Source organism: Harpia harpyja, chromosome 4 (genome assembly GCF_026419915.1).
Source record: "Harpia harpyja isolate bHarHar1 chromosome 4, bHarHar1 primary haplotype, whole genome shotgun sequence".
Taxonomy (NCBI): domain Eukaryota; kingdom Metazoa; phylum Chordata; class Aves; order Accipitriformes; family Accipitridae; genus Harpia; species Harpia harpyja.
The window spans coordinates 60,608,847-60,624,589 of record NC_068943.1 but is presented as its reverse complement, the minus strand read 5'-3'; the positions used below and the strand labels follow the sequence as shown (position 1 = coordinate 60,624,589).

The 15,743-nt window shown below is 39.6% G+C and overlaps 1 protein-coding gene across 16 annotated transcripts in view; it reads left to right on the top strand.

Moving 5' to 3' along the window:
- The window catches only part of PTPRK (protein tyrosine phosphatase receptor type K), a 415,801-nt gene that overhangs the window by 196,106 nt on the left and 203,952 nt on the right, over positions 1–15,743 (top strand). For all 16 annotated transcript variants that reach the window (XM_052784282.1, XM_052784278.1, XM_052784293.1 and 13 more), the window contains exon 6: positions 11,682–11,856. In XM_052784282.1, coding sequence (XP_052640242.1) covers positions 11,682–11,856 — 175 coding nt within the window. The remainder of the gene's footprint in view (positions 1–11,681; positions 11,857–15,743) is intronic.

Genomic DNA, 15,743 nt, shown 5'->3' with positions numbered 1-15,743 from the left:
GCTTGCATTGAAGTAATAGAGATGTGCAGGCACAGATTTCGTTACAGACTCTGCCAGTGCTCTCTGCCTCTCCCAGCCCTCTGTTAGGGAGAAGGGCTAAAGTAAATTCAGCAGCAGCAGGAAAAAAAAAAAAGGCAGTCTCCCTGCTCTGTGTTCAGAGGCGTGCAGTGCCACAGCTGCTCCAGTCAGGCTCCGTCTGAGCTGCTGGGGTTTCAGCTTCACCCTCCTCATCCCTCTCTGCACTGACGCTGGAGCTTTTGCAGCTTGCCAGTAAGTCAGTTCAGGAAAGTGATCTGGCTGAAAAAGATTTTGGCCCAAGTTGGACTTCTGTTGTTGTTGGGGGTGGGGAGGACTGTTTGTTTTGTTTTGTGTGTTAATTTTTTTCTAGTTTAGCTTGATTAATGTCCGAATTACCTATGTAAATAGTGCCAGTAGGTAGAAAATGATGGGGATGTTTGGTTAGAAGCAGGGAGGAGGGAAGGATTATAACAACCTGAACTGAAGTAAAAGTGGATCTCGGTAGCGTGTGTCATTGTAGTGTCCTATGTAAACTTCAAATTTTTTTCTAGTTATTGGGGAAAAGCCCTGATCATATACTAGATGATCTATGTGCATGCACATTTCCATGCTTATGGGTTTTTTTCAGTGTATATATAATTAAGTGCACATACCTTTGTGTGTCTGAAAAAAAATGGATAAAAATAGGCACAGCATTTCAATACACTGTTTCCTGCGTCTGTCTTTTCATCAACTCCATTTTCTATAAACGTATGTCTGTAAACATTTCGGACAAATGGGAATTAACATTGAATTGAACTCCTGACTTTCATGGCTGCAGATTCTGCTCTTGTTTCTTTTTATTTTTATTATATCTGGGCTCTTATCCCCTTTCATACCGCTTCCACCCCTGCATTTTGCAGCCCCACTGGACCAAGGTCTGGGACAGTCAGAGCTCTGGCATTGACAGATAAGCAGTAAAGATAACAGAAGTCTTTAAAAGTTGCAGCTGCATTAATATGAAACAAATATTTGCAGAGATAAAGAGATTTAACTGGTTGAACAAGATGATCTGAAACACACCTTTTGTGACAGTGTGAATAGTGGGTGTGGGAGGGGAACAGAAATGAAGGTCTCAATTTTTTTTGTTCTACACCTTTTCAACCTAATCTACTATCAAATCTATTATAGTTGTGAGCTGAAGGATTCTCTTTATAACCTGCAATTATTAGGAAATTTTGAAAGAGTTTCAAAGTCCTTAGTTTTTGTTTAAAGTGAGCATTGATGTTGTTTCTGAAATACATTCAGTCTTGGTGTATATTATCTTTTTTTGCCTGCAATCCCCATCTGAATGTAATGGTGTGGGTTTTTTTCTCACACTATTTTCCCCCTCCTCTTAAAATTTCCACTGTAATATGTCACACACCAACAGCTGTCATTTGGTGCCACTGGACACACTGGAGCAGTTGGGTTGTGTGATAGGAGTCCTCAAACCCAATATGGTAACCTAGCTTTTCCACCTGTTATGCTTTGGTATGCTCTGTCTTACAAGCTTCAGGAGTTGGCAGAAGTTCTTGCTGAAAAATTCTTTCCTGTAGGAGGTGAACATAAGTGTGTGTGTGTAATCTCAAAAGATTGAATATAGCATGTACAGAGATCATAACTGATCAGTTGTTGCTCACTTCTGCAGATTTTCTTTTTTCTAAAGCCTATGAATTGTCTTTCTGAGAAAAGACACTTCGAGAATAAGGATTCTTTTGTTAACATTAGATGCACCTTGCTGCTTTGTGCACATTGATTTACTGAATTAGTATAAATAGGACCCCCTTTTTATTCTAGTTTTTTTTCCCTGTGAAATGCCATGCATTCCAGTGGAGTTACATCAATAAATAATCTTGCAAACAAGTCTCTTCTGCACGCTAATCCTGTGCTCAAAATGGATACGTGTTAAGTATTAAATATTTGAAAGAATAGCACACACAAGGCATTCTAAACATGAAAATGCAGGAGTGAGGTGGGGAGGGCTGTTTGCCCATTTGATTTGGAGATTTCTGTGTGGAGAAAGCTTCCACAGTTTTAAGCTTTGTTTCTTTACTAAGACAGTGGAGAAATAGAATTGAATTGACTGAATAGAATAAATAACATTTGGGTACACAAAGACTCCAGAAAGCAGTGTATGTATTGTCCAGCATTTGTTCTGTGGTTCTAATTGGGATATCAGAGCAATAGGGTTTTTTGCATAATCGGGCTGTGTTTAACGGCTTCCTGAGCTGGGAACAATCGTGGCTCCCAGAAGCCCAATACGATTTTCAGTGTCTTATTGATGTCCGGTTTAACCGGACACTCACACAGTGCGGAGAATAGAGCTTTTTGCTAGAACATCTGTTAAACCATATGTCTTGGCACCTTGTTCAGATGGCGATAACTGCGGCACTAATGAGTCCATCCATCATTGCTGAGCTTTGCATTAACATAGCATTGGATTAGGGAAAGCGGCTTGTTCTGGCTTTGCAGTCGGATGTGTTTTGCCACAGTCTGCGGTGATACCATTTGCTTTGGCGAATCTGAAATTCAAAGGGGTACCGCATGCATTTAAAAGTTTAATACATGCTTGGTAATCCTGTGCAGATTGCCATCAGAACGGTGGCGAGTGGGCCAATCTGTCAGCAATAGCTGTGGGTGCTGGCTAACCGCCGCTCCACTTTGGGCTGCCAAGGCTGGCACGGCAGTCCTGCTCTCGCCCGTGGAGATGCTCGTCAGCGTTAATGCGGTCTGATGCAGCCCCTCTCTCCACCAGAGGAAAATGTCGTTCCTTGTGGAATAACAGATAATTAAAGCAATTGCCTGAGTGTAATAATTGAAAAAGTGAAATTAAACAGCATCATGGAAAATAAAATGCAAATTGCTGTAAAAACAATGGAGTCGGCTCACCTCCCAGTGGTACCAACTGTTACCGGAGGATGAACAAGCGTCTGCACGGTTGTCTGTTCAGGCTCAAACAACTGGCCGTATCCCACTCCCTTCCTTGAGGAAACTGCCATAACTCTTCTTAATGCCCTGTTTACCAGCACCTTGGGTTTTGGTGCTGGTTGCCACAGAATGTGATTTGGTATTTAGAATTCATTTTTCTTGCTAGATACTGCATATGTGTGCTCTTTCACAAGTCTTTGGGCTGGGCACATGCAGATGGTATCCTGTGACGATGCATTTGGGCAGATCATTGTGCAGGGCCAATGTAGTATTTCAGGAATTTAGACTGGAGAGTGTATATGAGAACCTGTGCCTCTGGCAGGGGTTTGAGGGACACGACATTGACTGTTTCATTTTGCTATTTGGAAGGACAGTATTTCCTCTCAGAGGAAAGAAGTTGTGCTACACAATTCCTTTCTTCCCACTGTACCCAGAAGATGGAGGTACAGATCAGTATTCAGCAGGAGGGTTTCAGTATGGGCTGTGGGCCTTTGGGGTAAACCATTTAGCTGCAGTGAAGTGGTGGGAGGCTCGCTCGTGGTCTCAGAAAAGATGTATCTATAATAGGAGAGTCATGTCCAATTTAACTTGTTTTACGTAGTTTGCATGTTTTTTCTGCTTTGAATTTTTCATAGTTTTCTAATGTAACTGCCTTTTGAGATCCCATTGCATTTTGATATAGTTAATGAAATGGTTAAGATACTGTTTCTTTAGTTTGATGATAAATCATTTCATGTTACAGTGCACCTGCCTATTCACCATTTTCACTACGTTTGGAGAATGGTTTTTTTGTTGGTTTGCACAAATTTTATGACACCTGAAAGTTAAGGGGAGCTGAGTACACCCTGAATGTTAGAGAAACTGTTATTTTGCTTTTTCTTTTGTGCGGCCTAGAGAAAGTTCAGAGAAGGTGCCTTGTTAGCACCCGCAGGGTTTCAGCTGTGGAACTATGATGGAGATTTTTGGTCCCCATTTTGGTTTTAGTCAACTGTCAAGTTTGATGCTTTTTGGTGTTGAACTGAAATAAGTCAGTCAGGCCTGCTTGCCCCAAGGAGGAGTTGAAGCTGTGATGTTGTGTGGACGCTGCGGGTAGAGAGAGGATCAATCGCTCTGGGTTCGCTCTTCTCCCTGGGTGGCAGGAGAGGTGGGTGAACCTCTGAGGAGCCTCTGGGAAGATAGCAGACTTTTTGGATGATCAGCATCATCTGTCCAAAACAAGTACTAATTTGTACAGCAAATTGGGCTGCTTATACCAAACCTTCTTTCCTCAGCCAGTAAAATGTCACTAAAGTCTACATCTTCTTACCTTTATCTTGATGACTGACAGTGGCCAAGCAGCGTATAAGTTCTTTTTCTGTGGCGCTTGAGGCTTGCACAGAAACTTCACTTCCCCCATTTGTCTCATCATTGGTTGCTTTTACTTATGGAGAAGATGTTTCTGAAAGCGAACAACAGAATAGGGAAGTATAGAGGACAGGGCTCTTCTTTTGCAATGACTTGTCTATTTTACCTGCACTTTCACCTCATCATATTTATGTTCTGTGATAGATGTTCTGGTTTTCCAAACATTTTTTCAAAGATGTATGAAAAGCTGCCTTGAAGTGATATATCAAGCTCCTTGTAAATGACTTGACTTGTAGTTTATTCTGTATCATACACTGCTGACTCTGACATGGTTGTGAAGAATATTCACCAATGAAAAATACAGTATTCATAACTTCATATTTGAGATTCTCCTTCTAACTTGTTTGTTTCACAAAGCTTTTTTCCCTCTGTCTTTTCACTCTATATTCACCTTTGATGTTATGTCAATTAACCCTGAATGAACCATTCTCCCTCTCTCCCTCCTCAGTTTATCAGCTTCTTGGATAATTATGGCAGTTCTCCCTAGATGCCCGGTCATCTTAGGTTCCAGCAACGTGAAATACTGTAATCCTCCTGGTTTTAATTTAGTTCTGCCCCAGTTAACTAAGTCCTTCAGCCTGCGTAGCTACAAGTCATTTTGTTTACATGGCAGCCTTTGGGGTTGTCATCCCTGTAGGTCTTCCCTAGTGATGCTGCTGCTTCCACAGCGGCTGGAGCATTGGGCACTGGGGGGCTGTGCCGCTGCCTGTGCCCGCAGTGGTGCCGGGGGGCAGCTCACCCACCACCTGTAACACCAGGCACTGCCTTCTCCTGCTGCCGTTTTGTAGTTTACGGCTAGACCAGCTGTGCTGGAAGTTTGGTCACACTGTGTAGTCCTGGTAGTATTTCCTCAGCCAGCCAGTGGCTTAAACCCATATAAATGAGATGCCTGAAATTAAGGTGATGTTTATAAAAACATATATTGTTATAAATTCCTTGACCGTTGAGTCCTGTGAGTCTTGTCTGTTAACACCGTATTCAGGTTGTCTCCTCCTCAGTGGTGTGAGTAGGTAGCCTAATACCCGAGGCCCTAGTTTCCTCAAATAGCTGCAGGACTTAATGAGTTACAGAAGAATAAGAGCAGCTGGTGTACGTGGCTGCTTTTAGAAAAGAGTAAAATCATCTGCTGAGAAGGGTGTTGGTGTTCAGTAGTGGGTTTTTTTGCAACTTTTTTCCTTCGTTGTCTTCTAACTAATCAGATTTTTTGTTTCGAGCTGCAGGTTGAATGCTGTAGTTCAGCATGCACTGCTCAAGGTGATATAGATTTTTAATCACCATGTCCAGAATTCGTATTTCTGTCAATTATGGAGGTTTTTTTTAAAAAATCAACAACACTGCTTTCAAGAACTATAGGTTTCTGAAAAGCTTCTTTATTATTATTTTTTATAAATATTGATTTGGAGGGGGTGTGTGTTTTGGTTTGGTTTGGTTTGGTGGCATGTGTTAGATTAGACTCAAAATAAGAGGCTTTAAAATGTCCAGAGAAAGCGAGTGTCATTTTTATTTGTCATAGTGGAACGGCCAGGGACACTATGGTATGAATTTTGCTATTTTGCCTCCGGTAGATTTTATTATAATAAAATAAATTAGGATTGCCACCTCTGAAGGGCCAGATGGCTCTCAATTAGATTATTTCATGAGAACCCTTGCTTTCTTCAGTAGGAGGTTTAGTGCAGTGTGAGAGAAACTGAGCTACTTCAAAGTGGACAAGTTTGAGTAACAGCAGTGCATGTAACCAAGACATTTAAAGTAATGATGGATTTTTCTGTACTGCAGTGCAGCATATGGGATAAAACTTGGCTTCTCACATTTATTCAAGATCTTCAGTGTATGTTTGCATGGGAAAAGCTGTGTTGCTTTTCCTGCTAATAAATGAACGCATAGTTTATTGGAAAGCAGAATCTTAGCCTGGCTTGCTGTACATGTAGGAAGACCAGCAAGTTAAAGCAAGCTGTATTAATTTCCTACTAAAAAAAAGTTTAACTGCGCGCTTTCTCTTAAAAATCGATCAAACAAAAGAAATTGCTACTTTACCTTCTTGTATACTAAGAAGATAGGACTATCTAGGCATATTATTTAAGCTATCGTTCCAATTCATGTTCTGCTGGAAAAAAATTATTTCTTAGGCTTAAATCATATATTTGTAAATAAAATTGACTGAAAAAAAAATCCCCCTTGTTCAGTCATTTTCTCTTTTGTGGGTGGGGAAAAAATTAAAATTTTATTTATCATTTCCTATCATAAATAGATGTCATGCTTTATTATGTTTCTAGTATGTTTAATAAGTTTTAAAGTCCCAAGAATATTTTGGGACATTTGTGTAAAAGAATAAAATAAAATAAAAAAATTTTTTTAGGAAGATAGATTTTTCTATGTTTGGAAATTGTGTCCTAAATGCTCTAAAAAGCATACGCTGTGTGTGGTGAAAAGTGCCAGACAACTACATGTAAGTAAAATTTTTAAAGTGTAGTTATTTCTGTTGTTTATTCTGCTCACTTTGTTTTATTTTTCAAAAAAATCTTTTGGCAGAGATCGTGTGTTATTGCTGGCATTCAAACTATCCACATTCAACCCTTTTCCCTCTTGCAAAAAATGACATTTCTCCCTTTACACAATGAGTAAAACCAGGAATGTTTTGGAGCACATTATTTACAAATTCCCTTTTCCTTGGGGCAGCAGAGGTGTAATTCCCCGGGCTGCTGGGGGCATCCTTCCAGCCCTTCTGCTGTCCGGTGAAGTTTTGATTGCACCTTTTGGGACCAAGTTGCTTAGACAAACTCTCGGCTTGTGCCCTGCTCCCCGCATGGATCCTGCCCTCTCTTCTGCTCCCTGTGGCCCTGCAGTGAATCCAATCACGAGCTTATCCGTTTGTTGATTATAATATATGGGGAGGGAGTATGTTTTCCAGAAAGGTTGTTTTTTATTCTAAGTCAGTTTTCTGTATGAGCACAGGAGTGAAGGCGAGGAGGGAGCAAGTGGGGGCCAGCTGAAGTGGGTGCTGCTGCCAGAGTAATGTGTGTATCACTGCAGCCAAAGTGTTGACATCTTCTGATCTCTGGAGGCATCCTGGCATCCAGCCAAGAGCCCGAGAAGGCAACCAGGGTTGACTGTAATTATTAGCAGTAGAGTGGACTTATTTTAAGGTGTTACACTAAGGATGGGATGGGGAATGTATGAGGTTGAGCTGTCCAGGCTGATAAAACTCACTGGTATGAAAATAAGGAGTTCAGGAAAATTTAGAAGGAACATCACCGCAGAAAGTTATGGTAGCTTATTGCTGTTTAAACAAAAAAGCAAAACCCACCACTTTTCAACCTGAAAAGCTGAGAGGGAAATGCAGATAAGTTTTAAATTTGTATTAGAAAATTAGAAATGTACCTCAATTCTACCAGTTAAATAAGATATTGGGGTTTAGATGCTTCTGGTTCCGTTCAGGTTCTGGAAGATCCACTAAAATTTCATGTCATGTTTATTAAATGCTTGATTTCTTTCATGAGACAGAAGAGAGAAATTTAAGGCTAATTGTTAATTTGCCTATGATTGTTTTTTAAGCTGCGTAGACTTTACTGTTGACTTTGTTTAAAATACAGATGGTCTGATTTCATTGCCTGAAAAAAATTTCAATAAAATGATGTTCCTTTCAAATTAAAAATAACCTTGGAGTCATAGAGACTTATTTAAGGTCATCATTTTAAATGCCTGAAATGCCAGAATTAAGGAGGTTTTTCTACATGCTTATATTTCTTTTAATCAAGTGTTTATAGAGCATAGTTCTTTGTGAAGCCCAGAGTTATTTTCACAAAAGGAGGAGAACTGCCTGGTGGTGACCTCTCCTAAATGAGCAATTCAGGGTTATCAAATCAGACAGCAAGGGACTGGAGAAACCAAGGATCACACAGGGTACAGCCATTACCTATTAGTATAACTCCACATTAATTTTAAATTGAATTGTTAAAACCTAATTGAGCAGCATTTTCAAGCTCTGTTCAGTGTGAGCAGGACATAAATTGGAACAGTATGTACCAGGAACCCTCTAATAAGCAGAGAGCACTGCTGCCTTTCTTTCCTCTCCTTTAAAATCAGTAGTAATGCCCTGACATTAAAAAGAAGAATTTAATTAAGAGATCGTGGCAGTGCATCTGAACTCTGACTGGCTAACGGCTTACCGGTGTAAGGGATATGCGCTGGAATGAATGCAGGGTATTTTCTTTAACATTCATTTTTAAGTGAGAACTCTCTTCTGTTTGAACTTTCTATAATTTTAATAACTGAAAAATATTTTAATGGGTAATCTGTACATGAAGATAGACTTTGAAGATGTAATTGTGCAGTTGGATTCCCAGGAAACAAATCCTAATACAGAGAAATCTGAGCAACTACTCTAAGCCTTGTAAGATAAAGTGGTAGGAAATCACTGATGTAAATAGAAAAAAAAATCCTAGGTTTTGTTGCTGGAGTAGAACTGTAAAGCTTGTTAAATTTCATTTTGATTAATTGCTCTGAAAGTGCATTAATATTTCATTTTAAGTAGGAGTCCAATTCGCTTTGTTTCTCAACATGAAGCACGCAGATGAGCTTAAGTAAGCAAGTTCTGAGCTTCGGAGGGTAAATTATTTTACACAGCAAGCTTGGATGTGCTTCTTTGCTGCAGACTGAGCGCTTGGCATTCAGATTTAAAGCACTGGACGTATTGAACATAGTCCTTCATTTTAAGGAATATTTATTTTTCCTTTCATAGCAGAGCAAGAATGACTGTATTACAGGGGTTACTTGTCAAGTCTACTGTTATGCCATTTTTAAAAATACGCCTTCTGTTTATTATATGCTGCTTGGTCATTTTAACAATTGTATGGCAAGTTTGTGTTTAGTGGGGGAGTTTGACTTCCCTTTGCTGGCTGGCTGTGGTGTGGCAATGAAAGCATGCACTCTGGGAGGGCACAGACAAGCACGAGAGGAAGAAAGTACCATGAGGTTTGTTTATTTTGGTTACTTCAAGGCACTAGATCCAAGTTTTGTATTAAGTTATCATTCCAGAGAGTTCAAGCCTTTGATTGAAACTGGGGGGGGGCGTAGAAAGCAGCTTGAAAATCCTGCTTTCGGATTTAGCTTTTGCTGTCAGGAGAAGCCAGCTAACCGGAGGGGGAGTTACACCTCCCACAAAATAATTTTACTGTAGCTTAAGCAGCACTGAAATACAGCCTTTAACATCACCCCTCATTTGCAAGATATTGGAATTTAATAATTTCATTGATCCCTGAAGTTCAGTAAGGCGTTTCATTCATAGGAGTCTCTGCAGGCATCAGCAAACTTTCTTAATTCTTCTTAATAGGAGACAGATATTCGCAGAGCTGAGGAAGGAGCCGATGCCTGTGGCAGGGTGACTCGGCTGTGCTGTGGTGGATCCAGGTTTCCAAGTGCCCACCTCCATTGCTTTTGCCCTGTGAGCACCCTGTCAGATAGCATCCGTGTGATAAGCAGGCTTTTGGTGGTTATGGGGTGGCGACTGTTTTAGGGAGAAGCAGTGAGAGTACCTTCTGGAAGTGTCTCATGTGCCATCTTCTTTTGGAGATCTGATTTCACTCTTTGCATCTCACTGTACTTTCTGGCCCAGCGTTGCAGGCTGAGCTTACCCCTGGGTAGCAGCTCCCTGCCGTTTCTGGTGTAACGGCAAAGAGTGTGGCTGGGGTGGGGGCGGGGGGGTGTGTGAAACTGGTTGTTGTCTTCATGAAATGAGGAAGAGTCACACCAATAAACCTGCTGTTGATAAAGGTGATGGCGTGGTCTTTGTAGCGGAATACCAGTGACTGAAATCTGCCAGGTTGGTATAAATGAACATTTTTTACCCAAAGCTTGCAGTGAAGCATGGGATGGGTGCTTTGACTGCTGCAAGAAAAATGGCAGAAGCTGAAATTCGTTTGTTTAAACATATTAATAGTTAAAATGAACACTTGTTTCAGTGAGTTTGAAGTAGTGCTGAACCCCTGGCTAATCTACCACAAAACTGTTTGGAGAGTGACTAACCCATGCTAAGATCATGAAGGGTAGACGTAAAATGAAGTGTTTGAGTATTATGAAGTACTCCTGCCTGTGACAGGAGGCTAGGTAATATACACATGCAGCATTAACTCATCTCCTTTTCTCCCCATTGTATTTTGCCACAGGCTTTCAGGTTATTAAATTCTGTGGCTCAGCAGTAGTGCTTCTTGTGTTAGACAGAAAGCTTGAAGTTTAAGACCTCAATGAAGTTTCTCATTCCAGGGGTTGATTAGAGCTAAAAATGGCTATGGAGGTCACATTTTGCTACGTATCGAGCAGAGCAGGTGATGCAGTTACAAGGAAATGATGATGTCTTTCTGGGGACTGAACAAAGCTGAGTGCTCAGAAACTGTATCCTGGTCGGGGAATAACATGCGGTTGATCCATGGGAGAGAGCAGTGACATCGTTTGTTCACTTGGTGCATGTTTCTGGGGGTTTTTTTAATGCTCTCCACTTTTGGTGGAGAGTCTGTTTTTCGATTAAAATCAAAATTGAGCATTTAATGTGAATGGTAATAAGGAAAAAGGGTCACAAAAGAGCTCAAACTGTTTCTACCTTACTGACCTCTCGCCCTGCCCCGCAGCTCCAGACAGATTAAATTTTTCAGTGATTTGTGGTAGCTGTGATTTTTTCAGAACTCTTTAAGCTCCTTCCTTTAAATGAGATATACATTATTCCTCTTTTAGCGGCTTCCTTTCCTTCCCTTCCCTTTTTATTTCAGCTAGCTTTAGGTAGATAGGTGCTGCTTAGTTTAACAAAGGTACAGTTTTAGAAAGTATTGAATTTGGACAGATAAAAGGTAGCATTAAAAAGGAAACATTGGCTGGTTGCTGAAAAAGAGCTGTTGAAAACCTGTGAAATCCCTCAATGCCAGATTTGTTTAAATATTTCTTACAATACCTGCAGTGTGTCTGTTATAATTTTATTTAAAGTTGAATGAATTTTCTTAGGAGTACAGCTGCTACTGCTGGGCTCTCCTAGGATGGTTCCAGCTATGAAGCAGTGGCAGTTGAGTATGTCGTGGTCATGTTTTGTGGCCGTGCAAAAGCCTGACGGTGCTTTTCACCCCCAAACTTGAATCTGAAATGCTTTTGAGTACGCTTGTCTCTTGATGGGACCTCAGCACTGAACTCTTCTACCGTGGAAATGCAGCACGGACTGAATGCATTCGGGGTTTGGGTTTTTTTTTTTATGTATTCTTTGTATGATGATCATGATAAATGTCTTTTGTATTCTTACAAGGTAACTCTGCCTTGGTTACTCTTGTTTTCAGAGAAGAAATGGGGAAGATATTCCAGTTGCTCAGACTAAAAATATCAATCACAGAAGATTTGCTGCTACCTTTAAGTTGCAAGAGGTGACAAAAACCGACCAGGATTTATACCGCTGTGTAACTCAGTCAGAGAGAGGTTCTGGAGTGTCAAATTTTGCTCAACTTATTGTTCGAGGTAAAGTTTTAATAGCTTTCATTTTATCCAGTTAAATGCTCTTAATACCAATGCTTTCTACTTACACCTTTTATCTAGCCTACAGATGCCTTGATCTGAAATGATCATACAAAGATAGCCCTGTGAAGCTTCTGAAATTGTCATAAAATGAAAGACTAGTTTGCAAAACTTCTTACAGTTGCTTTCCATAGAATGCACCTGTGTAAAACCCCGATCCTGCAATGTGTGTAACATGCCTGTATGGTTTTCTGTAGATGCTATTTGTTGAACTTAAGGTGAAAACTGCTTAACTTTTCATAAATACTTTTACAGGTAAGAGAGATTCCATTGTACTTAGTTAACATTCCCTTTTAAAACCTGTTGCCTTGAGCAGTCTGGTAGTACAGCAAATAATAACTTTGTACTGTTACTTGGGAGACAGGTATATAAAAATAGTTGTAAATTTTCACCTACCCAAGGACTGAGAGCATTACGGAGATGTTCTGTGATGATTTCCAGCCTCTGAAGAAGGAGGAAGAAAAAGAAGAACTCGCTTTTTCCACTTGAAATAATTTTTTTGCTGCAGTTCATTCAGAAGCCTGCTGGGGTGCAACCATAGCTTGTGTGTGGCGATGTTGGCTTGGTAATTTTCTTATTTATGCATTTTGTGTTCTGGAAGCATGTAAACTTGACTGGCCAAGATATAGCTGAATATGGGAGTTCAGTTCAGTTTTCACTTCCAAAAGTCACATGCTGTTTGGCCTGGGATAAGCTGTTAAGCCTCTCCTTGCCTAATTATGTCACCTGCAAAATTGCCCATTTCACTCTTAGTTGTGATGAGGCTTAATGTTTTTTAACTGGAAAAAAGAAGTGGTATATAAAATCTGTTGTGCTGCTGCCCAGTGTGGGGGCTGTTTTGGACAGGTAAGTGCAGGGGTCGGTTGCACAATGGGCTCTCGCTTGACCCATTGGTCCAGCAATGGGCTCTTGGTCAGTCAGCATCTGGGAGTCAGCCACTGCATCTGGAGCTCGGACAGGGAAAGCAAGTTTGTCCTCAGCTTGTAGAAGCAAAAGTAGCATAGGAAATGCTCTAAGATATTTGGTATCTGGCATTTGCTGGCAGAGGTCTTTTCCCTGGGAGACCAGTTGATTGAGGTCAACTAGGTTTTATGCCTTCTATATAACATCAATAAAAATGGGCTTTGCTGACCATACAAGGATTTAGACAATATGTTAACAGCTTTTTTTTTTATTCTGTTAGATGTACCTTTTGTCTAGCAAAGTGCAAGACAGTCTTCATCCTAATAAAATAAAATCAGTCCTGTTACAGCATGAAAACAGATTTTTTTGTTTTGTTGTTAGACAAGCAGGGCAAATCGATGTATTTATCCAATAAATGAAGTTTTCTATTCTTTTCTAGTATAATAGAGCAATAAAATGTTGTTTAAAACACTGTTTCTCTCAAACAATGAGATAACAGTATCAAACTTTATAGGACTCTCTTTGTAAATGCAGCATATTGTCCTGCTGAGAAGCTTAGGTTATTTGATAGAGAATACCATCTTTATGGCCTGAAACATAAACCTGCTATCTAGCTATATATACAACAGCTATATAGATTTTATATTTTAAGGTTAATTCTACTTTTTGTGTGCCTTTTGGTTTGGAAGCACAAGAATTTTAACTTTTTTTTTTTTAATATATATGTATGTGTGTATGTATATATATACACACTGTTTTTTAAAAAAGAAGAATAAAAGAAAAAGATTAATCTTCTAAAAACATTTTCATTTATTTGACGTCATGGTAGAGAACAAAGATTTATGTTTTATAGTAGGATTTATTGCTTGCTGTTATATTTGAAAAGCAATATACAGTAATATATTTTCTTGTTTGTCTGGATAACCACTAAATAAATCTTGTTAGCCAAAAAAGCATACCCTTAGGGATCAGCTACCCTGGTGTTAAAACTATACTGAAAATTAACCATAATGACAGGTCTTATATCTCAGTGGCACTTTAAAGCTGACATCCTGCTACATGGATACAAAAGATGATAATTTTAAAGGAAATTTTTGGGCCACTGATACGAATTGCCTTTAATAAGAGCTGGCATAGTATTGCCCATTGTCAAAGCTGACCCAGGGGGAAGAGTTTATTAGTGCGTTTCCTTCTAAACTGGAAGTGACAGGGCATGCTTGGGGCCCTTTTGTTGCTGTTTGTAACAAACGAAAATTTCGCTGCAGAATTCTTATGCTGAGGAGTATTGATCTGTGTGTTCTTACAGACAGAGGAGGGGGGGAAAAAAAGGATGAAATACAATTTACTTTGTCATGGCTTTAGTATTGTTTCCAGATCATTTTGAGTAATGATAAGGTCTTCGGTTTGTGGAAGCCAAACTTCATTGACAACAGTGATTATTAGAGAGCGAGGGATGATGAACAGGAGTTGTTGCCCAGTATCTCAAAACCTGGGTGTTTAGGTATGTGGCCAAGATCCGTACATATTCCACATCTGTACAGACATGTGGTACCATAATACAGGTGTAGAGGCGTCAGATACTTTTCTGACTGGCAGTCCGTAAGTTAGTCTTGGTAATGAAAATTTCCAGTTTTATAATGTACATCACATTGAAACATTTTCAGCTTTAACAGAAGAATTGCATTCATTGGAGTTCTAAACTTTATTACAAATGTAGTTTCCTGCGAGGGATGGTATACATTTAAAGACCCTGAAAGGGATAACTCAATTACTCTAATTTTTTTGAAGAAAAATCAGAGTAGGGTAGGATTTTTAATTCAATTATGATATTTTACCAAAAGTAGTTCCAGTCAATGATTTAATGTCTCACCTTTGCTTAGAGCTGGTCTTCAGTTCCCAGCTCAGTGGCTGCGTTGTATTGATTTTTTTTTTCTTTTTTTTTTTTACACGGTTTCTCTGGCATTGCTGTGATTCTTGTATACGTGTAGAAGGCGCTCTCCCTTTCCCCTTCCTTTTACAGGAAGCTTGGTGCTGTCATTACTGTTAGTTGACTTAATTCCTGAATAGGTCCATCTGATTAATCGTCTATTTATATTTTCCCTTGGTGGCCAGTAAATTTGCAATTTCTGGGAAAGTAATTTCTCGAAGTCTTCAGGGTTGTCTACACTGGAACTTGAGGGAGATACTGGGAGGAACAGTAGCTGTGATATGTAAGTAAGAATGAACAAGACGACACCAACAGTTTCTTTTACTTGTTTCTTACTTGCTTTTGAGAACAAGTATATCATGCTCTCAAAGTCTTCCTGCTCCTTTTGCTACTTAACATGGAACTGTAGAAATTAAGTGCCCAAAGACATCCCCTGTGCCCCAGCTTGTGTATACTTGATATATACAATTGTGTAGACTTTCCAAGTTACAGTACCAAATGTACTGCTCTTCAGTCAGTAAAGAACTTTGCCCTGTAATCAGTTCTTGTACTGTGTCATTGTTCAGAGCTCTTAAAAAAACTACTGGAATATTTGTCTGAAGTTGGCAATATTTATTAGAAAAGTGATCTTGTGCACCAAGAAACAAGTAGTTTTTATCACAGCAGTTGTGATCAATTTCTTGGTTGACTTGGCATGTTAAAAGTGGCTGTCAGGAGGAGATGAAGCTGATGTTGCATTCTGATGTGATTTGTTAGCAAAACTTTGTAAAATAATCCAAATTTAGTTTGTCCCTATTTGGTATGTCTTACACTCAGGCAATCCTGCAGGGACCGTGAATAAAATCACCATTTTCTTGGCTGCAGTGTACTTCTAAATTTTATTTGAGTCATAAATTATAACAATTTTTTATGTTTTTACTAGGTGAATGTAGTTTTTCTTTTTAACATTTCTTCACCCAACCTAAACAGCTCTTCTGTGGTGGGGTCAAAGCAAGGGGAG